This window comes from Antechinus flavipes, chromosome 2 (assembly GCF_016432865.1).
Source record: "Antechinus flavipes isolate AdamAnt ecotype Samford, QLD, Australia chromosome 2, AdamAnt_v2, whole genome shotgun sequence".
NCBI lineage: Eukaryota > Metazoa > Chordata > Mammalia > Dasyuromorphia > Dasyuridae > Antechinus > Antechinus flavipes.
Window position 1 is genome coordinate 97198001 of NC_067399.1, and position 26034 is coordinate 97224034.

Below are 26034 nucleotides of genomic sequence, written 5' to 3' on the forward strand. Positions count from 1 at the left end.
TTTTTAGAAAGCAAACCACAAAAGAAATAAAGAGGGCAGGGAGTAGTTTGCTGGTAACCTGAAAATTGATCAAAAAGGAACAGGATAAATGACAATACCTTTATGATATATGCCTTGGATACCATAATGGAACTGAATGATTTCACTTTTCTCTAGTTCCTATTGGTATTTTCTATGATCATAATTACACTTCAGTGATTGCTGGGGTAGTTTTAGAGAAGTAAAACGCAATCATATTGCAGTGTCTTTTTTCTTTCCTTTTTTCCCTGATATATGGAATAACATTAATTTGGGGAATGAGGATGGGACACAGTTAAAACAGATTGCTATAGCTTATTCAATCCAACTCTCAAATATCCCTATCAATCAACTAAATATAGCTTTCATCCTAGAACTTGATCAGACTTAGATTGCTCCAAAGCATTCTAGAATTTATTGTCCATCTTCCAGGTTCCTCAGATTTATAGGCAGAATAATTTGCTTCTATGTGGAATAAAAAAAGAGAATCCTAAACAGAAATGCCTTAAATTCCTAAATGTTTTGGAAAACCAAACATATGTCACAGTAAAATGTTTCATCACTTTTCTTTTACCCAAGACCACAATATTATATGAAACTTGTTTGATTATTGAAAGCACACTTTTCACTGATTCCGTCAGTCATTATTCTGAGATTTAAATTATATACCTCAAATCAACAGCCTGATGGGGATGTTGCTGATTATACTGCAGAAATTTGACATCTACCTCAACACTGCAATTTTGGGTACTTCTTAGATTGTATGGTACAGAATCTCCTTGTATGCACAATTCACATCACATTTCTTTTGATATTATCAAATTTGACATTTATAATATCCTATGACAAGGTCTTAACCATTGACACTCCCTCATTTCATTTTACAGAAATTAAAGACCTATAAAATCTTGATATAACATAGGTAGTCCTTGTTAAAAGGGACTACAGAACACAGGAAACATAGATCGTATTTTATGTATCAGTATATCTGTGTAGACATTCCCATCACACTGACGTTCTACTAGGTTATATTGATGTTTTGCTTAAAGATTCAGACTGTGGGTTCTGTAAGAATAAAAATCACACTAAAAAGCTGGATACTTAAAATATATCAAAATGGAGTACATAATAATGCCCTAATGGATCATAGAAGCCAGTGACAATCAGAAAGACCAGCAGAGAAAAGAGACTAGGAAGATGTCAAATTCCTGAGTCAGAATCATTTGATGAAGAAATTCTTGCAAAGAATATTTGTTTTAGCACATGACCAAAACAAAACAAAACAAAAATTATCAATTGCTAATTAATTGAACTGGGAAAAATAGTATTAGATGATGCACAATAGGTGGGAGAATCTCTTTTAAAAAGCTTGGTTTAGACATTGTCACTGATAAAAACTGCTACAATGATCTGACCTGTGCCTTTTCTTAGTGAGGGGTATCAGTAAGAGACAGAGAGACTTATTGGTCTCAATTTTCCACAAATATCCATAATAAAAGCAATTTGCCAATGAAGAATGTTATGCTATGTTTGTCTTTCAGGATCACTCAAAGACTTTATAATAGGTAGCTTGATCCCCCTGGTGGAGTAATAAATGAATAAATGATAAATCATTCATTAAGGAATTTCCATTTTCCACTAAATGGTGAATCTATAAATGGGGGAGGGGATGACCCTTTCTCTCAAAGAGATCATATTCTAATTAGGGCAGATTGCATATGAAAGAAATTCTAACTACAGTCCAATAGTTCTAAGGATTCACCAGGAATGTGGATGTCAAGTTCCAGAAGTCTTTAGGTAACAAAGGTATGTTAGATAACAGCGTTTGGGAATTGCAGGTTATAAAGGCAGGGTAGATATTTAGACCTGAAGGACTTTTTCCATTTACGACTCTTTTTTTGCCTGAGAAATTTTCACGTGACCCTGGGCTATATAAAGTAGGTAGACAGATCAAACATTTACTTTTGATAGATCATAATTTCACAATCCCCACATTCAGTTACAAGACCCTATATGAGGTCACGTTGCATAGTTTAAGAAACTGGGACCTAGAAGATGTTAGGATACAGTGGCAGGGAATTTAGTGACACCCAGTGGTCTTCCATGACACCTGAAAGCAATAGAATTGTTGACTCTAACCTTTTCCAAATTGGGTGAGAAGATTAAAGCACTAAAGGAATACAATTTCTATGTTCTAGCCTATCAGAGAGAATGAAATGTTGTTTTTTCCAGGTAGAAAAAAAAATGGTTCAAGAAGATGAAACTGCAAAGGAAAAGACTGAGACAACTGAGAAGGGAGAATCGAAATCAGTGTTAAGAATTTGGAAGATTGATAAATATGATGAAAGAGACAGTAGGAAGAAAGAATCCTGAGGTATTAAAATAATATACTTGGTGTGAGGCTTTTCTATAGAGAATAGATCTGTATACTTTTGAAAGAAGTAAAAAAAAAAGTAATGAAGAGATACATCTACTACAAGAAGAGAGGGCATCTGTTACTTCAGGAAGAATAGATATAACTTAGTCAGAAACTCCCCGTTGAGGGATATAGATGTAGCTGTGGATCAACAGACTGTGATTAGTAGTGAGATATTTTGTCATTTTAGCAATCTATCTATCTAGGCTATGGTGGAGAGATTCCCAACACTTGTCAACTCCAGTGACTAATAGCCAATTCTGGTGATTATAGAAAGAAAAATCATACCACCTGAAAGAAACTGCTAAGGGCCTGGAGTAATAATGAACTGCTAGATAAGAAACTGAAAACCTTAAGGACATGGGTGATGTCTTTTAAAAATACATACTAGAAGTAGAGACTTTAGAAAAGAAATGAGAATTAGAGAAATGAATATCTGACTGAGACAATAGTATTGGAGAAGAGAATTTAGATTTCTCAACTAGAGCTTAATATAAAAAAACAATGGGTTTTGGGTCAAAATAAAATGAATGAGAACTAAGAAAACCATGTTTGGTTAGAGACTTTTAGACATTAAAAGGGAGAAGGAGAGAAGGCTGTTTTGTATAGTAGCTAAGACGAATACCCATAATTAGTATGCATGACAAAGAATAATAACACTGTCAATAAACATTTACCAAGCACAAACTATATGTCAGTCACTGGGCTAAGTGATTGGGATTAAAAAAAAAAAGAAAGATAATTCCTTCTTTCAAGATACTTGCAGTCTAATGAGGAAATTGGAATAACACAAGACCTTTGCATGAATTTACAGAATATGATAATTTGAAAGAGAGATAGTAATGATATTACTCAGAAAAGTGATTAAAGTCACAAGTTTTAGCTGTCAGTATACCAGTGTAAAGGCTATTAATGATTAAATAAAAAAACAAACAAACAAGAAAGCTTTCAGCTCAAGGAAGTAAATAACTCATAAGTACAATTGAAACTTGATAAGGTATTAACTAATCACAGCAACAAGACAATGCAACTTTCTCAAAATAAAAAAAAGAAGAAAACATTTTATAGTATGAAAATATGCATCTAGTAATAATAAAAGCTAACATTTATATAGTGCTTGCTTTGTGCCAGGCACTATGCTAAGTACTTTACCCATATTATCTCATTTGATCTTACACCAATATCTAAGAGGTAGGTGCTATTATTATCCTCATTTTACAGATGAGGAAACTGAGGGAAACAAATGACTTGTCCAGGATCATACAGCTCATAAATAACTAAGCCACATAGAAGACTCTTATAGAAAAGCAGATTATCTTCCTTTCCCTTCTCCTTTCCTTTTAGGAGGTGATATTTGAATTTTTCTTTGAAGGAATCTATGGAATCTAAGACATGAAGCAAAGGAGAGAGTGAATTCCAGATATGAGACAATCTTCAAGGACAAAAAGCAGAAGAAAGAATATCATATACAGAGAGTAAGTAAGACATGGAGGGAGAGTAGAAAGAAATAAGATTTGGTAACTGGAAATCAAATTGCCAAGAGCTTTAAATAGCAAATTGAGGGAGTATATTTCATCCTCAAATCCATAGGGAGCCACTGAAGACATTTGAGTAGAATGAAATGATTAGATTTCCCTTTTCAGTGAATCAATTTAGCAGTTATGTGGAAAGTGGATGGGAGAGGGGAGATACTAAAACCAGGAAGACCCTTTGGGAGACTCATATAATAGTCCAGGAAAAATGGAGTCTAATTCACTGTGGGAGTACAGATAAGGAGCCAGATGTGAAAAATGTGGAGGCAGAATTCTTATTATATGAGAATTGACCAGATATAGGGGATGAAGGAGAAAAAGTAGTCAAAGATGTTTCTTGCTATCGTCTAGTATCAGTGGTGCCTGGGACACAAGATTAGATGTCTAGAAAATCTATGGCATCTTCAGCGGAAATAGAGAAATGAAATGAAAGAATATGCTAGGAAGTGGAGAAAAAAAGATGATTAATTATTAAAGGAGATTCAGATAAGAGAAGAACCAAGAGAGAAAACTAATGAAATGAAAACTAATGGATTTCTGGATGCATAGTATTAACTATAATCCTTGAGTATAGCAGAACTCTTGAGATCAAAAGTCCTGAGCTGCAGTGACCTAACTGGATTGGGTGTCTGTAACATCTTCCATTAATATGGTAGGCTCACCAGGTTGAAGGAGGAATGAAAAAGTCCAAGTTAGAAAAGGAAGATCAAAGCTCCTAGGATAATCAAGATGATCCTGAGTCTGTAATTAGTATCTGGATTTCCAGTGTGGGTGAGTTAGAGAAATTAAAAAAAAAAAACTAATGGAGTGGTACATATAAGTTACAAAACTCAAGAAGAACAATGATTTATTTATTTGAACTAAGTGCACTACAAATTTTCTGTAACTGTATGAGCTCAACATGACCCTCATAAGAACACAGGAAACCTCTATTTTTTTCTCAATTGACTCTTGATTAGACTTTTCACAAATATGATTTTAAAATTTTCTTCACAAGTTTTCTGTACCCTAGTCCAATATCATCAAAAATGTCTTACCATATCAAAATGGAAGTTCCACAGGTGTCTCAAACTCACCATGAACAAATAGAATGGATGTTCTTTCTCCTAAAACCCAACTCTCCTTCAAACTACCCATTATGTTGAGGGTACCACAATATTTCCATTCCCTCAGTTTTCAAAGTGGAATCACCCTTTATTCTTTCCTTTATGCCCCATAGTCATCATACATTTTGTTCCTGAGTGTCTCTTTTATCATTGCTCAGCTCACACCGTTATTGTCCTATTTCATATCCTTATCACTATTCATTCATGAGAGCTATTATTATAAGAGCCTCCTAATTGACCTTTTAGCTTTTATTTTTTCCTTGCTCCAATTTTATCCTCAACCTAAAACAAATTTTCAAAAGTGTGATCATGCCACTGTCCTAGTCAAAAAATCTTTGATGCTTCTCAGTTTCCTCTAGGACAAAATACAAATTTATGAGGCTCACATTTAAAACCATACATAATTGTAATGGGCCAGAATTCTGGAGAAATATACTTGAGGCAAGGATTCTTACAACAAGGTGATAATTCAGTGCAATTGATAATATAATGCTTATCTAGTTTAGCATGGTGATTAATAGTTTTCTAGTTTAGTATGATTGATTTAATCTTACAACAAATAATGGTTCCCTAGTGATATAATAATTGGCTTATACTCAGTATGATGAATGGATTTAATTGTAATAAGAATATTTAAGAGGTCAGAGTCAGACCTAGAGAAGGACTCGCAGAGACTTGAAGACAGAGACCCTCAGGTAGTGGCTGGTCTGTCCTCCTTCACTTCTTCATGGAGATCAAGGCCTGTCTGAAGACCCCCCAGAAAGCTAGCCCAGGCCCTGGTGAAGTAGACAGATTATGAAGGAGATATTAAAGACTTTGGACTTTATTCCTGACTATTCTACTGGTGATTATTATACTGAATCCAATGCCCATTCGGAGGACCTCCAGAAAGCTAGCCAGAATATTACACATAATCAGGCTCAAGTTTTTCTGAGCTTAAAATGATAGCCTTTTAAAAATCATATCACTAAAGAGCTTCAAGAAAATTCTGGATGATCACTAGTAGCTGTACTGTGGGAGGATTTTTGCTCATCTATTGGATAAATGAGAGATCTCTTTTGATCTGAGATTCTGAAATTTGATGAAATTTCCGATTACAAAAATAAGCAGAGTCCAAACCCAAACAAACAAAAAACAACAAACTTAGGAACTATGTGAACATAATTACAAAACACTTCTTACACAAATAAAGTCAGATCTAAACACCTGGAAAATATCAATTGCTTGTGGGGAGGCTAAACTAATATAATAAAAATTACAATTCTGCCTAAATAGATCCACTTGTTCAATGCTATAATAAAGTGCCAAAATTATTTTATAGAACTAGAAAAAATAACAAAATTCATCTGGAAGAACAAAAGATTAAGAATATCTAGGGAAATAATAAAAAAATATAAAAGATAGTGTCCTAGCAGTACCAGACCTAAACCTATATTATAAAGCAGCAGTCTTCAAAACTATTTGGTACTGGTTAAAAAATAGAGTGGTGGATCAATGCAATAGATTAGATACTCACAACACAATAAATCAAGGCGGCCTATGGTAATTGAGTATTTGATAAATTCCCAAACTCGAGCTTCTAGAATTAGAACTCAATATTTGACAAAAATTGTTGCTATATAGTATGTCAGAAACTTGTCATACACTTACATCTCATACCCCATACCAAAATAAGGTCAAAATGGATAAATGATTTGGACATACAGGATGATACCATAAACAAAATAAGAGAACATGGGATAAATCTATCAGATCTTTGGAGAATGGAGGAAGTTATGACCAAAGAAGAACAAGAGAACATTATGAAAGGCAAAATGGATAAGTTTGATTACATTAAATTAAAAAGTTTTTGCAGAAAAAAAATAACAGAAAAAAGATGAAAAAGAAACAAAAAGGTCAAAGCTGGGAAAAACCAGTGTTTCTGATAAAGGTCTCATTTCTAAAATATATAAAGAACTGTACCAAATTGATAAGACTACAAGTCATTCCTCAACTGATAAATGGTCAAAGGATATGAACAGACAATTTTTAGATGACAAAATTAAAGCCATCTATAGTCATATGGAAAAATGCTTTAAGTCACTATTGACTAGAGAAATTGATTAGAAAATACCACTCCTGGGTTTATGTTACAAGAATATCATAAAGGAGGGAAAAGGACCCACATGTGCAAAAATGTTTGTAGCAGTTCTTTTATGGTATCAAAGAATTGGAAAATGAGTAGATGCCCATCAACTGGAGAATGGCTGAACAAGTTGTGTTATATGAAGATAATGGAATATTATTGTTTTTATAAAAAATGATGAACAAATTGATTTTAGAAAGACCTGGAAAGATTTACACAAACTGATGCTGAGAGAAAGAAGCAGAACCAGGAATACATTGTACATAATAACAGCAAGAATGTTCAAGGCTCAACCATGAAAGACTTGATTCACAGTGTTTCAGTGATCCAAGGCAATCCCAGTAGACTTTGAATAGAAAAAATGCCATCTGCATCCATAAAAAGAACTATGGATGTTGAATGTAAATCAACATATGTTATATTTGCTTCTTTTTTCTGTTATTTTTTCTCTCCCATAGTTTTTCCCTTTTTCTGATTTTTTTTTTTATCTCCCACCATGAGTCATAAAGCAATGAGGATTAAAATTAATTAATTAATTAATTAATTATTACAAAAGATGTGGATTAAAAAACAAAAACAAGAGAGCAGGATGTGAAAAATTCCTTGTGCTGGTATAGATAGAAATGATTGCTTTCTGGCAGATGAAAGATGTCCTGACTATCCCCTAGCAGTCTTTCCTCATAGGACATGTGGTGCCCAGCAGAAGATGGAAGGCTCAGGGTTCTTGTGTCTCTATGATTTGAGGTCTTCTTAACTGAAGAGGCTGGCTATGAGAAGGCATCAAGGAGTAACCTGTCTGGTCCCTAACAACTTATTCATGGTAGATATGCTGAGCCCAGTAGAAAAGAAAGTCTTGGGGCAATAGTGCACCCATGATTTGAAGTCTTCTCATATATATCTTCAAAAAGAATATATGTTCATATATCTTTTTTGAGCTTTGGAAAATTAGAGTTAGCATGGATCTTTGAGATCACTTTGTCAAATCCTATAATTTTGGAGATGAAAAAATGAAGCCAAAGGGTGATGAATCAGCTTGTTCAAGATTACATAGCTTATAAATGACAGAATGCAACCTTGTACACAGGTCTTCTGAATTATGGTGCCTTCCTGCTTTTTATATCTATTGAGATTGCTGTGAAGATCACAAGAACACCAAAAACTGTAAAATATGATATAAATGTTAATCTCACAATCAGTCAAAATACAAATATTTGGACAATGTATTGTATTTATCCATCAAGACATTTATCTATGATAGATACTGTAAATAAGGAAGAGACTGTACGCAGAACTGAATAAGTGGAGATAGCCTGGATCATTTTTGAGATTTTTGTGCAGAGATTTCAAGGACCTCAAGTGCCTTTCCCTGCTACCAAAATTCCTACTTGAAATATCTTGACAGTGATGTCAAGAAGACATCAATGAAGATACACTTAACTGGAGGAAGAGGAGCCCTGGTCATGTATCTGGAATGGAAGATGACAGATAGCTATCTTGAATGTTTCCCTACCATCCTGTACTAGTAAAAGCATCAGAATAAGGCCTTCAGTATTACAGGTAGATCTTACCTGGAGGATTGATAAATATGCATTGTACAAAATGGGAAGATACATATAATTATCTATACTGAGAAGAAGTAGAAAGGGGAAGGTACAAGTGTTCATATCCATGAGATTATGAATCTGCAGAAGTATGCATTTTAGATGGTAAGAAACATCTTCTTGGGGGGGTAATATGGATGATTTGATGAGATACATAAAGTTCTTTCATCCATTTGTAAAACTGTTTACTTCATTTTGTCATTGTGAATAGCATACCAGGAATGAGATTTATGTAGAATAACAAATATTTTCTTTAAAAAAAAGCAATAACTTTGGGAGACTTATGGAGCCAGAAGGCATTTATGTCTTTTTGTGAAAAGCAGACCCAAATGATGAATATGAATTTTGGCTAGAAGTAAGGGTGAGGCAGTAATGGAGGTGCATAAGAAGACAGAAAGAACTTTGCCTAGAAAACTCATTAGTGGTAAATGAGTGGGCCACTCAAACATGGTGCTTTTCCTATTCAGAGGATAGGAGAAAACAGTGGGCACTATCAAGTGGAGAAATTCCTGAGAAGTTGAAAGGGAAAATTGAAAAGAGAGGTCCAGAAGATTTCGATCTGTTTTGCAGTTTTGTCTGTTGTTGAATGACTAAACAACATTATCATAGAATTGCTAAATAGACAACCCACTGGAAAATAAGAAACAAAACAAAAGTACAATAGGAACAATGTGGTTTGATTTTAAAAATCCAAATGGAATGACTACTCATCACTTCTGTTGTGGAAAGCTGGCACAGGAGAGCATTGTATCTCAACATTTCATGATATAGTGTTGAATCTCTAGATCTGCCTTATTTTCAAGTCATAAATGCCAACAATTGAAAAATTGCTTTTGGGAAAGCTTAGGATTGAAAAGTTGTTGAAACCAATCAATTTTATTTGGCACATATAGGGATACCCCTCACCCCAACTTTTTTTTTCTTTTTCCACAGCTTAGGTTATCACTAAGACCAGGGGGAAAAAAGCTCAGAATACAACTGTGATTTGTTAGGGAGTCAAATAGTCTTTCCAAACAAGTCAACACAGATTCAAAAAAGATAGTCTTTTGATGCAAAATGAAGATGAAACATTTTTAAAGGCTAGACATTTTCAACTCCTTCCTTTGAATACTGTAATTTATACAAACTGCCCAGATGCAATGAATGCAAATAGTGGGAAAAAATAAAACCAAAAATAGACACATTATAATAAGCACAAAGGATCACCCATCCCATGTCAAGTTTGTTTTTTCTATAAATGAAGAACTAATTGGAACAATTACACCTGCATCAAATCCGCCTCTTCCTCCTTATCATCATCCTCATCAACTTTATCTTAAAAAAATTTGGTTACATTGAACTAGAAAGCAAAGAGTCGATCGTTTCTATCAAGTTGAAGCTTAGAATGGAAAGCATTGTCTTACTTTGTTTCAAAACTGAAGACTTGTACTGATGATTTTTAAAAAATCTGCAAAAAGGATACTTTTTTTCTAAAAAGGGCGATATGGTGAAACTTCAAATGTGCAGAAAATAGAAGTGTAAGTTGTCTAGAACAACTAAACGAGATTTTTTTTCCTCTCACAGCCTTTTATGGGGGATGTTTTGTGGCATTGTGGTGCCCTCTAGTGTCCTCATGAGGTATAGCAACATGTGGAAAATAATTTGGCATTGAATCCATTCAAAACAATAAACAATCTGATTTTAGTCCAGAATTTGAAAGAAAATAGGTAAGGTCTGAGATAAATTGAAATTCATATGTTGGCAGGGCATAGATATTGCATTTCTTCAGGTTTTTGAAGCTCATTACTACCATATTTATCCTATGAATCATTCAGATACATGTTAAGCATCTATTTTATGCAATGTATGGGATTTGGAGGGAAAAATACAAAATAAAGTCACTGTTAAATTTTGGAAAACAAAATATAGCTATCTGGCTGAGTTTTACTAACTCATTTTTAATCACGTTTTAACGTTCTTTTAAATCATTTAAAATTTCTTATACAAGTTGATTTTTTTCCCCCAATCTTCTTGCCTGAGCTGAAACCCAATTTTCCCCAGCAATATCATTCACACTTTCTATCACCACCAAGAGAAAGGGCCAAAAGAATTTTATTGGCTCATCAGGACAAGTTATATACTTATTCTTCCCTAAAACTTCAAATTCTATTCATTTGTGACAGGCCAGAGAATCTCAATTATATTGAAATTTACAAAATTGCATTCTTCCATCATTTCTAATTCTTGCTGTTGATACACGTGACACTGCAATTATGTCCTCAACTTTTTGAATGACTCTAGCACCTAGTTCCCAATCTTTTGCTCTACTCTATAGCCTTCAAAATTCCTTGGGGACACCTACGTTCATATTGCTGACCCCTCTAACATTCTTTTCTTTTCTTTTTTTTAAAATTTTACTTTATTTAATAATAACTTTATATTGACAGAATCCATGCCAGGGTAATTTTTTACAACATTATCCCTTGCACTCGTAACATTCTTTTCAATGATTTTCTTCAGTTACCTCTGTTAAAGAGTAAAAGACATTCTTCCCATTTTGGCACTAGCATGTTGAACCAAAGATGTTATCATAGAACAGAAAACCACCTAAGATTTAACAAGGCTTCTGATCTAAAAATTCTATTCTCAAAGCAAATATAATCTCTTCTTCATATACTTAGACTTTTATAATCTAATATTACCATTTCTCCCTGATTCTTCACCTAGATTTACCTGCTTCTATCCTAGATGTTGACTCCACAGCCCCTTTTATGATTTTACTAGCTTGGTTTCTTTGGTGATTTCGTGAATCAAAGCATTTTTTACTCCTCATGTGTTTATGGTCTTCCTGCCAGTCATAAAACTGATTACTCATACCACTAGATTTCCCCATTTTTACTCAGAGGTTATTGAGTTTCAGTAGGGACAATTACAAAATTGACATTTTTTACTCCAAATGTACAAGGTTCAATCTCTGTTTAAACCTGATAGATGAAAGATTCCTCTTTTATTGTCTCACTACCTCATTCCTCATAGTGACTGATCCTGACATTTTTACTTTTTTCAAAAGCCCCACAAGTTCCCTTCTCCTAATACTCATCACAGATGAACCAGTATCTAATATCATTGAGTACCTCAAGAATCAAATACAAACTCTTGTTTGATATTTAAAATCATTTACAACCTGGACTTTTGTCTCCAGTCTTTTTATTTTGATATTACTCCTCCCTGAGTACTCTATAGTCTCTCTGTAGTGATCTCCTTGATGTTCCTTACACATGATATTCCATCCTATTTCTTTTCTTTTGCATTGTCCCTAATGTATATGTAACTCAGGCTTCCAAACAATTCTGGGATGGTTTGTGTAATGATGTTTACGCACATACACCCAGAAAAGTGACTTCTTCTGGTGTAGGGAAGGCTAAATGCAATACAATAATGCCAAACAATTGTGTAAGGTTTAGAATCAGTTCCCAAGTCTCTTGAAAGAGAGACATTTGTGGTTCTAGACTCTTGGGAAAGAATAATAGGAAATGATTGGCAGCACATGACTAGAGGACATAAATATTTTAGAATCCTGGGGTTCTTCCAAAAATTAGCTTAAGCATGATCAGATGCTAGTACCTTCTCTTCAAAAGCCTACTTTTATCTATTTTATATGCATTTTGTATTTATGTATATATATACACATATATATGTACATATATACACACACACACACACATATATATATATGGCACATTTTGTCTTTTCTATTAGAAGTTCAATTTAAACTTCTCTAAGGCAGGGACTGCTTTCATAATCTCCCCTTCCCCCCCCTCCACTTTGGCATCTTCAACACATGATATTTAGTGTTTAATAATTTTTCATTCACTGATTAGATATCTGAGATAAATTCCCTCAATTTATCATTTCTTTTTTCTGTTCCTCATCAGCATCATCCATTTTTCCCCTTTGCTCTTCCTGAGGAAAGATATTTGCTTAGATATATGATTATTCCATGTTAAAGGCAATCGACTTATTCCCATGATCCCTTCTCTTCCTAACTTCTCAAAGGCCTTCCTCTTCCAGGTATTTTAAGTTTCTTCCCTTATGGTTCTTCCACAATTTTCTTATCTCTTTGATCATCCCTCTCATCCTATTGCAATCATACCAGTATAGATTAGCATTTTTTCCTAACTGTACTACTATAAAAGTTCTCCCAAATAAGGTTACTTATGGTTACATTATATACTTAGGGAAAAGATTCTTATATTAATTGGATCTCAGTTATAGCCAGATTTTTCAAGCAACATTTATAGCAGGATTAAATGTCCTATGAGAACAGAGATATGCAGGATAAGTCTAAGTTTCTTTCTTTTTTTAAGGCAAAAATCTATGTAGTCATTGGCCAAATGAATGTATATATTTATAAACATTTGCACAAAGTTTTGATCTAATTGTCGTCATTTTAAATTGATCTTTTAAACAAGTACAAATGAAAAGTGTTCTCTTATCAAACTTCCACATTATCAAAAATTCCTTTCTAGTCCATTAAGATCCTCTACATAATATATGCTTATTAAATATGTGTTGAATGGATGTGTTGAGTAGGATTTTGAAAGACAAGACGTGTATTAGAAGGAGCATGTGATCTTTATGTATATATCTAGTCATATCACTTTTCTGTTTAAAACCCTTCAACCCTTTTATAGATAAAAGTATAAACTCAACCCAAGAGTAAAATCCTTTCACTCACTGGTACCACCCTGCCTTTCCAGTGTTATCTCATGATTTCCCTTTCCACATCCTTTGAGAACTAGCCAAACTAGCATACTGAAATAAAATTGTATCCATCCTGCACTGTTTAACTTTTCTGCCATCGTTCTTGCTCTTTTCTTGTACCTGGAATTCCCACTTCCAGATGAATTTTCAAACCCATCTTATAAAGCCCAACTCAAATGTCCTTCCCTCCATGATGCTTTCCCTGATCACTCAGTTGTTACATTTTGACCTTTTCCATTTTTTATCTCAAGGGAAATTTTACCCTCTCCTTTATGCTTATCATCTATGATCTTGTATTATAATTTAACAGGTGTGTGTCATATACCTCTGCTAATTTTTTTTTATTTTAAACTTTAAAAGAAAAGAAATTATGTTTTATCCAAATTATATTTTGCTTTGTAGCACAGTGTTTTTTATATAGTAATGTTTGATACAAATATGTTGAGTCATATTTAATTATTCTCTAAGTCATGTATTCTTAAACTTTTTTGTTTGGTAGTCTGGTAAAGTTAGATCTCTTAGAATATTTTTAAATGCATAAAATAAAATATATAAAATTATAAAGGAATTTAATTCTAATGAAATGTGGGTATGAAATTATAAAAAGAAATAAATTTTGGTTCCCAGTTTAAGAATCCCTGTGACTCTAAGAAAATAATCATCGAAGTGATTTAAAATAAAATTATGCCTCCTTCCAATAAGCAGGAAAAAAAGTGACTTATTCCTTTCAAAATCACTCAGTCATTGATTAATAAACTAATCAATAAGTAAAATTGAGAAACATTACAGTATAATGTAGAGGTATTGCAATTTAATGTAAAAAGAATGTTAGGATTTGAAAACCATCATTACTTGCTGTGTGACTTTAAAAGTTACTCCAACTTTAAGTTCCAATTTGCCATACATGAAAATCTTCCTGAGCTACTTTAGAGAGTTTTTTGTGAGGATGAAATAAAATATATACAGGCATACTACACACACACACACACACACACACACACACACATGCACGCACACACACACATAAATATCAATGAAATAAATAAGAAAATACCATTATCATATTTATACTACCTTTTATGATAAAGAAAGTAACTTATAGAAGTAGGTTTCTAAACTCAAAAACATTTTTCTATGTTATGTTTGTAATGTTTGCTTTGTATGAAGAGAAAATATGTAAAATTATGAACACTAATACAAAAAACATAATACTGTTATATAAATAAATGCAATTTACTGACATCCTCAACAATAGAAAATTATTCTCTTTCCTCTCCAATTTTGATGATGTATTGAGATGAGTTATTTAGCTTCCTAGACCCATTTGCAATCAATGACACACTGAGATCTTTCATGTACTATGTAGGTACACATTTAGCAGTTTTTTCTATTCAAAGTCAAGTGATTTATTTAGCATCAAATCCACAGTTTTAATTACTTTAATCAATTAATAAATCTAAGCTGACTACTCTACCATGGTTAACAATTTAGTCAGATTCTGCATAACTGATTACCAAACTTCATCCTATTCTTAATTATAAAGGAATTCTGTAATAAGGAACTAAATAGATCTGATAATTAAAATTAAATAAGGATAATGTAGAAACGAAATTTAAGAGCCATAGTGTAAATGAAATCTCAGACAGGTTCAATAAATCAGCTTTCATAAAAATAAGATGGGAGAGGCTTGAATATAAAGAGATTCTCAAACAATCTGAGGAATATAGTGAATTGCAAGCTCATTATAGATCATTATTGTGACAGGGCAGCCCAAAAAATGGTTGCTTTAAGTAAGGCATAAAATCCAGTAATAAGGAAAGACAATCTTTGTGTTCTCTCCCCAGATTATACATATGTATAGAGTATTTAATGTGGGACATATTTTAGGAAGGACTTTGATAATCTCAAAATACAAAGGATGATTGTGAAGAAAATAAGTTTTGAGATAGTTATATGGAGATCAGTTAAAGGAAACGAGAATTAGATTGTAGAAGAAATGTTGGAGGGCATGAAAGCTATCTTCAGTCACAGGGAAGAAAGTTTAGATTTTAATTCATCTATCAGTCTGTCTTAGCATAGACAGATGCATCTATGTTAGATGAAATAAAAGTGAACAAAGAAATAAAAAACTAAACCAAACAAAAACACATGCTTCCTAACAAATTAGAGTGGACTGCTTTGCAAAGTTCTCCTTCACTGAAGATCATCAAACAAAGGCTGTATAGCCACTAGCAAAATATGTTTAAGGGCAAATGGGATTCTAGATTAAATATTGGATATTGATTGCTCCTAGATTCCTCCTTTATTCTATAAGCTGGGGAAGTCATGAGAGAGAGAACCCAATATATAGCTCATTATGACAATTCACTTTTAAGATGTTAGCACATAGTATGCTAGTGTATGAAGCTGAGTAATCAACTTTTATTAAATATTCATTCTGTGTCTAGATATTAGCCTTTCTTTGAGTCATTTATTAAAGTTTATCAATTAAGGATGAAAAGATTAGTTCAAACTGTTGTGTGAGAAGAGAATCAATATTTTACATTAAGATTCTTCTACCTACTCTCTGTTTTTTGTTTGTTTGTTTATTTGTTTGTTTGTTTGTTTTTACAGATATTTGATAGACAATTTTGGTCCTTTGAAAAAGGAATAACTTCACTGTGGGACTGACTAACTCTGTTCTCAGTCCTAGAGGTAAATCTTAGAGATGGCAGCAGCTAGGATAATAGGGAAGTATTGTGTTGTTGATCCCCTAATTTCATGATTCAACTCTGCAGAGTATTAGAAAAGATATCTACAATTTGTACATGGTACAAGAATGTACTATATTACATTAATAGATGCCAAATAGTGGGAGTTCTTGAGAGCAGGAGAACCCATTCTGGGCAACATCCATTCTGGGATTGTTTCTTTAAGATCCCATATTTTAAGAGTTCCAGAATGCAATCTGTTAATGTGATAAGGTAAAGTTCCAGAAAATATTTGTCTCTTGGGAGAAAGAGGTACATCCGTGTGTTCTCTTTAGTTGCAAGAGATCCTACACTATGAAGAAACAAATGATCTGGACTTTCTACTGTTGCTGTAAGTTATTTGGAAAGAACAGGTTCGATGGGAATAGTGTTTCTTCTTTAGCAATCTCAAGTTCATTTTCCCTTCCAGGAGAGATACAAATTTTCATGTAGTGCCACAAAGATGAATGATTATATATAATTTTGGAGAGAATAAAAGATCTACTGTAATATTGGATGGTTGTCCAGAAAATAAACACAGATTTATTTTCTTCCCAAATGGAGCCTAAAGTATGGAGTGTCAATACAAGTCTGGAGGACAAGAGAGGATTCTGGAAGGAAGGAGAAATTCATTGGAAAAGAAGGAGGATTTTATTGATTGTAGACTACTCTCAGTCTTGTGTGTGTTTTCTGAATTTCCTATGAGAAAAAGTAAAGGTCTTATACCCAATATTCATGATTATTCTGAATGTGTATTAGAGGAAGTCAGATATTTGAAGATATAGATAGAGTATATATTCTGAGACATTTTTAGTGGGGATGTAATGAGCTAAAGATGATGTGTTTTGGGATAGGTAGCATTTGAGATAGTTTTTGAATATCTGGATTGATCTCTATAAACTCAGAGCTTGGAGTGAATAATCATATGTTACATATATATTGTGTATAGTGTTGCTTCTGTTGATCCTCTATAATTGCTCCCAAATAATTTTGTTGTCATAAAATATCATATTTTATTTTGAAAAGCAGGTTAAAGATATCCACTGAATTTTTTAACTATCACTTGAAAATGAGAAAGAACTTTTACATAGAGTTTCTTTAATGCTTCCTCTATCATTAGTTCTCAATTACTGATGGACAAATTGAGGTAGTTACAGTACAATAGAAAGGATACTAAAATTGGAGCTAGAGGAGAAAACTTAATCCTCTGTTCCTGACTTACTTTGTGATCTTGAACAAGTCACTTCCCCAAACTGAGCATACATTTCTTCATTTAAGTAATGAGATTGAACTACATGAATCCTATGATCACTTTTAGTTCTAGATTTTTGATTCTATGAGATCCTTTCCAGGTTTAAATAGGTAATTCCTTCTCTGAAACAGTAATTACCCAGGATATTTTTTCCCCTGAGGCAATTCAGATTAAATGACTTGCTCAGGGTCACAAAGCTAGGAAGTATTAAGTGTCTGAGATAATATTTGAACTCAGGTCTTCCTGATTTCAGGGCTGGTGCTCTATCCACTGTGCCACCTAGTGGCCCTGAGATCATTTTTTATTAGAGGATATTTACCATTTTGTCTTTTCTCCTTATAGAGTCAGAATATGTGTTTACATGTAACATCTATTATTTTAAAAAGTTATAAAGTGCTTCCTTTTCAGCCATTTCATTCAGTCCCTGGACTTATGTGAGCAGCTTCCATAAAAGCTTTCCCTTGCTCCTCATTGCTGAAGTTTCCTCTTTATTTATGTCTCTGTCTCTGTCTCTTTCTCTGTTTCTCTGTCTCTGTCTCTCTCTCTCTCTTTTCTCTCAAATCATGTAACTTACCTAACAAGCTGAATGAGTTTCCAAATCCCTGTTATTTGACAATTTCTACCTGACTGATGTGCACAATAGGCACTATTTCCATTAAGTTGATGAAAATAAAAAAACAAAACAAAACAAAAAAAACACACCTTATTTTTGCACTTGAGAAATGGAAAAAAAAAAAGGAAAGGTATCTGCCCCTTTAACCAGCATTTTACTTTTTTAACTGAACCCTTTGCTTGGTGGGTAAAAATAGGACACACTTTGAGAGTAACGGTACTTATTCTGTGAAAAAAGGTAGGGAGCCATCAACAACACAGTTCATATATTGGACAGATATATTCTCTGTAAATATACATAAAGTTTTCAAATTAAATGCTGAATATTTGCTTCTCTTTCTTCTTTCTTTAACCATGTCTCAAAGAAGTATCTCTCAGTACTTAAAAGGAAAAGAGCCTTTTGGTTTTATCTCAACAGTTATCCAAATCTCTAAGGTGGTCTTTTGACTCAGGAAGGGGGAAAGGGATGTTCTTTTATATTAATAAAAAGCTAAGGCTTACCTGAACTTAAATTTGACTTCAAAGTTGTCTTTGAGCTAAGGATTTCTTAGCACATATTTCTGATGTATTTTCCCACTCTTACCTTCCCTAGTGGGGGAGTTTTGACTTGTTCTCCCAAGATCAAAGAAATCTATGTGGAAAGAAAAGCCTGCACAAATTTTTCCCTTCTTGACAAGGCAGATGTTGGAAGAGTCATTTCTTCAGCAGGGGTGAAGTCTACTGTTAAAGACATGGCAGTATTAACTAAGCTCTCTGACCCTCTGTCACATGGTTTGTAAATATTTGGGAAGGCCTCATAGGAGGTACTAATAAGCTTGAGGAGAAACTTTATGTATATTAGCCACCTTGAGCACAAATATGTTAAGAACAGTAGAAATATTTTTTAAAGCAACTAATCAACAAAAAACAATAACAACAAACTTACACTTACTCTTCTTTTTCTCCTAACATCAAGAAGAATATATTATTTCTAACTCTTCAAACTTTTACCATGTATGTAAGCAATCCTAGATGTTGGCTTTTTTAAAACATGTTATGAAAAATACACATATTTCTGCCACATTAAAAGAGAAGACAAGATTTTGTGTTGCATTATTAATTACTTGCCATCAGTGAAATAGTAGTCATTCTGTCTAGAGTAAAAAAATAAGCTTAGAACTTATAATTTCCTTATTTAAGCAGAGACTTAAACTAGGGCCCAAATTTGTGTAGACTTACTTTTCAGATCTAAATTCCTGGCTCCTGCTGTGCTTTGGGTGGTGATTTTGGTATCAATCTTGACTGTATGGAGATTGTTGGTGTCCCTGGAGATCATCACATTGTGCCACTGGTTGTCATTCAATGGCTTATTTGAGCTCCCTTTGATGAGGTTAGCACCATTTCCCAAATCAAAGACATAATGCAAATACCTAAGGAAAGAATAAAAGAGGTGAGTAATGGAAGGGCTTTCTGACTATATAAAGTAAGATACCTGGATAAACTGTATAGCTGAAAAACATTTTTAATTGCCTGGAAAAAGATACCACATTCTTTCACCAAGAGAACTAGATCATTTTGTATCCAGCAGAATGCAAGCTTCTTGATAGAAAACACTATTTTTCATTTTTATCATATTTTTAGTATCATGAAATGCATGATACACGAATAATAAATGCTTGCTGGATAGAATTATATTGTGAAATAATGGAAACTATTTTTAAGTTTAAAAATTTCTATAATGTCTTTGAAGCATTAGATACAGTATTCCACTTAAATTTCAAATTTTCATCTTTCCATTTTTCTTGCTTTTATGATATAGAGCCAAATCCTAAGTAGCTAGGATCTTGGAGGAATTAGGTGTTCAGATCAATTTAATTTTCTAATTGACTTAATAATAATGCTTTACATTTGCATAATTTATGTAGAATATTTCCACATATATTATTTCATTAAGGGCTTGATTTTGTTTGATCAAGGAGGACCAATATTGGGTGCTTCCTTTTATATGAGGAGATCAAAGTTCAGAAAAATAAAGTAACTTGTTGAAACCTACATATTAAGTGAAAAGTAACAACTTGAACCCAGTGCTTTTAACTACAAATTCAGCACTCCTTACACTCAACTTGAAAATTCCTTATTGCATATCTTTCTAAAATATTTCAATTCAATTTCCCTTCAATATAATGATGGTCACTGATCAAAAATCAATCTCTGGGTTTATTCTTAAGCAATTGTAGACAAACTATGAATGTTGAAATGAGTTAATGAATCTATAGGAAAAGAGTGGCTTTCACAAACTTTTTTCTGATTAGCTATCTCTAGCTAACTTGTATCTTCTTCTCCTTGGTTTCTCATCCTTCTTCTGTAATCTGTCAAGAGCCTTATAGTAAAAATTGCCATCTTCCATGTAATACTAATGATTGATATCTATCTGCCAATGACCTCAGAAATAGGAAGCTAATCAGAAAACACAGAGCAAAAAGAAAAAAAAAGAATTCCTTTTTTTCTTCACAGAATGTCATATGAAATGACAGAAATGATCTAATTCAAATGTTACCTAAACAAGCATTTTTTCAACATATCTTCAAGAATTATGTATCTAATTTTTGTTTAATCACCTTGACAACCTTTCTCCTAAAAGTAGAAGTCAACAAAAGAATTCTGTGAAATTGAAGACTCTATTTATTTGTATTCTTATTATTTGGATTTAAAAATTATTTTTGCTATAAGACCACATAATTAAAACTGGAATGGACATTATTAGTCCAACTGCTTGCAACTTATAGATGAGAAAGCTGAGCTTGATAGAGGTCAAGTGAATTGTCCATATTCATGGAGGTAGTAGAAAGGTTTGTGATTTGATCTCCGAACCTGTAACTTCAAATTTCAAAGCTTTTTTCATTGCACCATACTTCATTTGATTTACACTTACCCTTTAACTAATTCAACCACAATAAAGTCATTTCCATCTCCACTATTATATAAAATCAATCCATCTAAAGATGTTGTCTTGAACTGGAAAAAAAGATGCATAGAGGTGTATGCTTGCAATGTAGCTAAGGCAACATAACTTGATTTGGTCTTGAAAGTGACAGGATCTGCTATGATGTTCCTGAAGCCAAATCTGGCATTTAGCTCACAATAGTCTATGTCGCCATTTTTACATAAGTCAATATATGCCATTCCATTAAAAGTCAGGCTTTGCAAGTGGCCAATGAAATTGGAGGGGACAGAGGACAGATACCGCCTCTCTGTTATGATTCCAGTCTCTATGTTGTGAAATTCCAGCCTCGTATGATCTCCTGCCATTTGGCCTAGAAAGAAAAAAAATTACATCACTACAGTGTTTTGTTGAGAAAATGTTAAAAAAAAATTAGCACTTTCAAAATTACCACAGATAATTTTTTAGAGCATAAGGGACCATTTCCTCCTTGTTTTTAAGTTGCACTAGATACAAAAGTCCTTCTTTTCTCTTATTTGTCCTTTTTCTCCTCCTCTTGCTTCTTCATTTGCCAATTTCTGTGTGAAATTTCTAGTGATAATCTTCTTCAAGTTTAGTTACTATAAGTCTTCACATAACAGAATATATTGTTGGAACAACACAAGGAGGTGAATGTTGTATACATTATTAACTTGTAATTTCATTATTAACTATATATGTCCCATTAAAATCTTTGATTATCAGTCCAAGTTAAAAAAATAACTAAAACTTAGTGAGTAAATGAATGATAAGGCATTTATTAAGCGCTTAACTATATGCTTAGCACTAAGGATACAAAGAAAAGTGAAATAGTTTTTTTCCTCAAAGGATTTCTATTCTAACTAGAGGATACAATATATCAAGGGGAGAGGGAATAAGGAATAGATGGGTTACAATTTCATTGGCACAGTTTGGAGGTGATCAAAAAATGACAAACTGTCCTGGTTGTGGGCAAGCTTATTCTGGTGAAGAAAGTTTAAGGATGATAAGAGAAACAGAACTTTGAGGCCATAGCAGCTGCAACATCAGTCTTTTAGCTTTCTATGGGTTTATCCCAGCTTTCCCTTTAACAAGGTTTTACTTTTCAACTTGATTCCCTTTCAATGCAATTTCACTGTATTACCATTTCCAATGGAAATGAGGAATAGCTGCTCCTTACCACACACTTAAACAGTCTTCTTAAATTTAAAAAGCTTACCAGTTGTCTGGTGTGACTTTTATTCTTTTTTTAAACAAATAATAATGATTCACACTTTTTTACATAAAATTTTTATTCCATCTGTAAGTGACGCTGTTCTAGATCTTATAGACTATCTAATTAGCATTCAACAATGCCTACTTAATACAAAATATTTCTCCCCCAAATGACAAATATGAAGCACACTAGCAAAATTATTTCAAATGACCTTGATATTATGATCTTCTTTCCACTCCTGGATGAAGTTGTGATCATTCAAAAAACAAAAACAAAGATATATAATAGCATTGAAAAGTCACATAGTGATTTATTCTGACCCCAGATTGTTTTTCAGTCATGACCCTTGCAAAGCCATCTTGTCCTATCTTGCCTTTATACAAATAATTATCACATCTCTGAGGTGTCTTTGCCCATTATAGTTTATATTTTGTTTTTTCTCCAACTTTTCAAAGTCATTTTCACTTCTAATCAAGTTCTTCAAGGTGCTACTCACCCCACTCAACTTGGTATAATTGGAAAGTTTACCGAGCATACTCTATTCCATCATCTGTGTCATTAATGAAAATGTTAATTAGTGTTAGACTACCCTCCATTGAGAACTTCCACTTGATATGCTAGCCAGGTTAACATTTTTTAAATGCTAGAAGTGAAAAGACCTTGGAAACCATATAGTCAACCCCTCACTTTTCTTTTTTTTTTTTTTAATTTTAAATTTTATTTATTTTATCCTCAACTTAAGAAATAAAACAAACATCTTCATAATAGGAAAGAAAAAAAGACGATTGCACATGAAACTGTAAATCTATTATGTACAATTTGCTATTCTTTTTAAATATATAATAAAGTTATCACATAACTTTTTATTCTTACTCCTTCCCCATCTTCCCCCCCCCCCAGAGATGGTTATCATGAGAACAAATCATCTTGTACATGCTTCTATTTATCAATTCTTTCTCTGCATACAAATAGTATCTTCTTTTACAGAATCTATTTAGTTAATTTGGGTATAATCAAATTTATCCCTTTCTTTTTACACACCAGGAAACTGAGTTGAGAGATTCAATAACTTACCCAAGGGCACTTAGCTAGTGCTGTTCTGTTTAGAACCAAATTGTCCAGATTTCTCCTTTCATTCTCTTTCTATGATATCCCAACTGCTATTTAATCAGTAATGAGGTCTCTGATTCAATCCCTTCAATTTACTTAAAAAACATTTTCTTTCATTTAATGAAAATAGTGAGAACTAGATATTTAAAGGAATTCATATAAAACCCATATTTTAAAATGTTATTAGCAAAAAATTCCCCAAAATAAAAAAAAAATTATCTTACTAAATTTGCCTATTTGACTACTGATAATTTCTCCCTCTATTTAAACAAAAACTATCCCTATGCACATATACTCCTACTTAACTTTCATATTCTTTCTCTAGTCCCTTATACCAGTGACCAAACTATTACTATTATCATTCAAACTACTTTACCTTCTTTCCTTTTTTTGTTTGTTAAAAGTATCAGATTGTGGTGAATAGCAGGCCATCATTTTCTCCCAACTCAGAAGAGTTAGCTTATGCCTTTTAACATTCACACCATCTAACATTATGATATCTAACAGTAGCCTACCTCTTTGTGTCTCCTGTCATTTCATCAATCAAACAATAAGGTTTATTAATTGCTTATTAAAAATCCTGTGATTAGTGGTGGGAATGCAAAGATAAAAAATGAAATTCAGGACTCAGAAGTTAATATAAAAATGTGTGGTAACTTTGATTTCTGATTCTTATTTAGCTGTAGTCTTACTTGATCCCTTCAGCTCCTCTTTTTTTAGAGACTTAACCTGTGATTGTTTCTACAAAGTTTTTTGGGTCCTATCTCCCAGGATAGCCAATATAAGTAGTGAAAAATGTCTTGCAGAAATTCTTAACTCTCTCTCTTTTTCTCTCTCTTTGTGTATGTGTGTGTGTGTGTGTGTGTGTGTCTGTATCTGTATCTGTGTGTCTATGTGATGGGCCCTCAGTGGCCTGATGAACCCTATAAACCTCTTTCTCAGAATAAGTTTTTTAAAAACATAAAATAACATAACAAAGAGTACAAAAGAAAACAATTATGTTGAAATTCAATTTTGAATTAAAAATTCAGTTCAAAATTGATAATTGGTAATAGTTCAAAAATTTCTAATTTTAGAAAATCCTAAAATACAAAGAGGTTATATGATTTGCCTTATGTCACATAACTAGCATGTATGAGAGGTCTGGCTTAACATGACCAGGTCTTTCTGACTTCAAGTTTTCTTTCTACATGTCATACTGCTTTAAACAAAGAAAAGGAAAAAATAAATGTTTATTGAACTAAATTAGATGACTCTTCCTCCCTGATCTTATATTCTGACAGTTTTCAGCTTCCTTTGTAAACTACAGTGGATTAATCAATAATTATTAAACATTTAGTACTTATTATATACTAGGCACTATGCTAAGTGCTAGATCTTCCACAGATTGACATCTCACAAGATTCATTCACTGCATTAACCTCCAACAAATATTTTAACTGCCAGGAAGGATTGTGCATTTGAGGAGTCAAAATTTGGACTCAATATGGAGTTAAGCCATTTGGAGTATTTGTTTTGCTTGACTGCATCTTAGTTACAAGAAATTTGTTTTTCTTCCTTTTTCCTCCCCACCCCCCAATAGGATAGAGAAGGAGATTGGGAGGGAAAGAAAATATATTTATGTTAACTGAAAAAATGGATAAGTAAATATTTCTATATATTTGAAAGATTGCATACAATTTCAGTTGAGGTCACTGTATTGTTACTTTTACTTAAAAAAAAAAAAAAGACTTTCCATGAAAAGGTAGTAATCTCTAAATTTATGTAATGTAAGAATAAAGTGACAAAAGTGTGGTGTTTTCCTCTTTCTTTTCTCAGTTTAGTTGTTTATGATGGTGGATAATTTAAGATTGCTTGCAGACTCATCAGAAATAACCCAGAGCAATAATTATAACTGACATTTGAGGAAATTGAAGGAATTAGGAAAGCAAGTAGTTAATTGTGAGAATTTAATGAACCACACTGACTCCATCTTGTATCTCAATTCTGGAGTTAGCTTAGTTTCTCTTCAATTATGGGCTAGTCCAATTTCTGTCTTGTGAAAAAGTTTATTTAATAATGGATATTGGGAGAAAATTTTATTATAGTGTTTGAACCTAGCCCTGCATGACTAGGAAACTGGGCCATTTCTTCCTGCTGCTTTGAGATTTTAAACAAGGACCCATGTTATGTTGCTCAGAAACGAAGTTACATTCCAAGATTGATACAAGGAGTTTTCTTACAATTGTACATCCCTCAAGCAACCCAAATATCTTATCTGAAAACTGTTTCCATATTGATCAATTAGTTATTGTTTTCATATTCCTTTGATTTTTTGCAGACCTTAAGGGAAAATAGGACACTTCTTTTTCTGAATTTAAGGAATTATATCTGTTAATTCTTCTTCCCAATTTGAAAAGTCCTAATCTTTACTGCAATTAGAAATCATATTATCTATTGTTGTATTGTTTCCTAATTATTTGGTCTTATTTGATCAATTGTTTTTAATGTATAAAAGTCAGTTTCTCCTTGTGTTTGGAATCCAGGCTTAAGCTAAGGAGATCTGTTCCCTTTTTGTTGATCAATTAGTATGCATCACTTAAAAAATCAAGGTTTAGAAGATTGAACCTTTTTTCCTTAGTAATTTTATCTTTACT

General features: G+C 32.9%; 1 protein-coding gene across 13 annotated transcripts in view; it reads right to left on the bottom strand.

The window, feature by feature from the left end:
• Positions 1-26034, bottom strand: part of NRXN1 (neurexin 1) — a 1357693-nt gene that overhangs the window by 689001 nt on the left and 642658 nt on the right. For all 13 annotated transcript variants that reach the window (XM_051975251.1, XM_051975247.1, XM_051975246.1 and 10 more), the window contains 2 exons: positions 21046-21427; positions 19353-19543 (listed from right to left, as the gene is read on the bottom strand). In XM_051975251.1, the coding sequence (XP_051831211.1) occupies positions 19353-19543; positions 21046-21427 (573 nt within the window). The remainder of the gene's footprint in view (positions 1-19352; positions 19544-21045; positions 21428-26034) is intronic.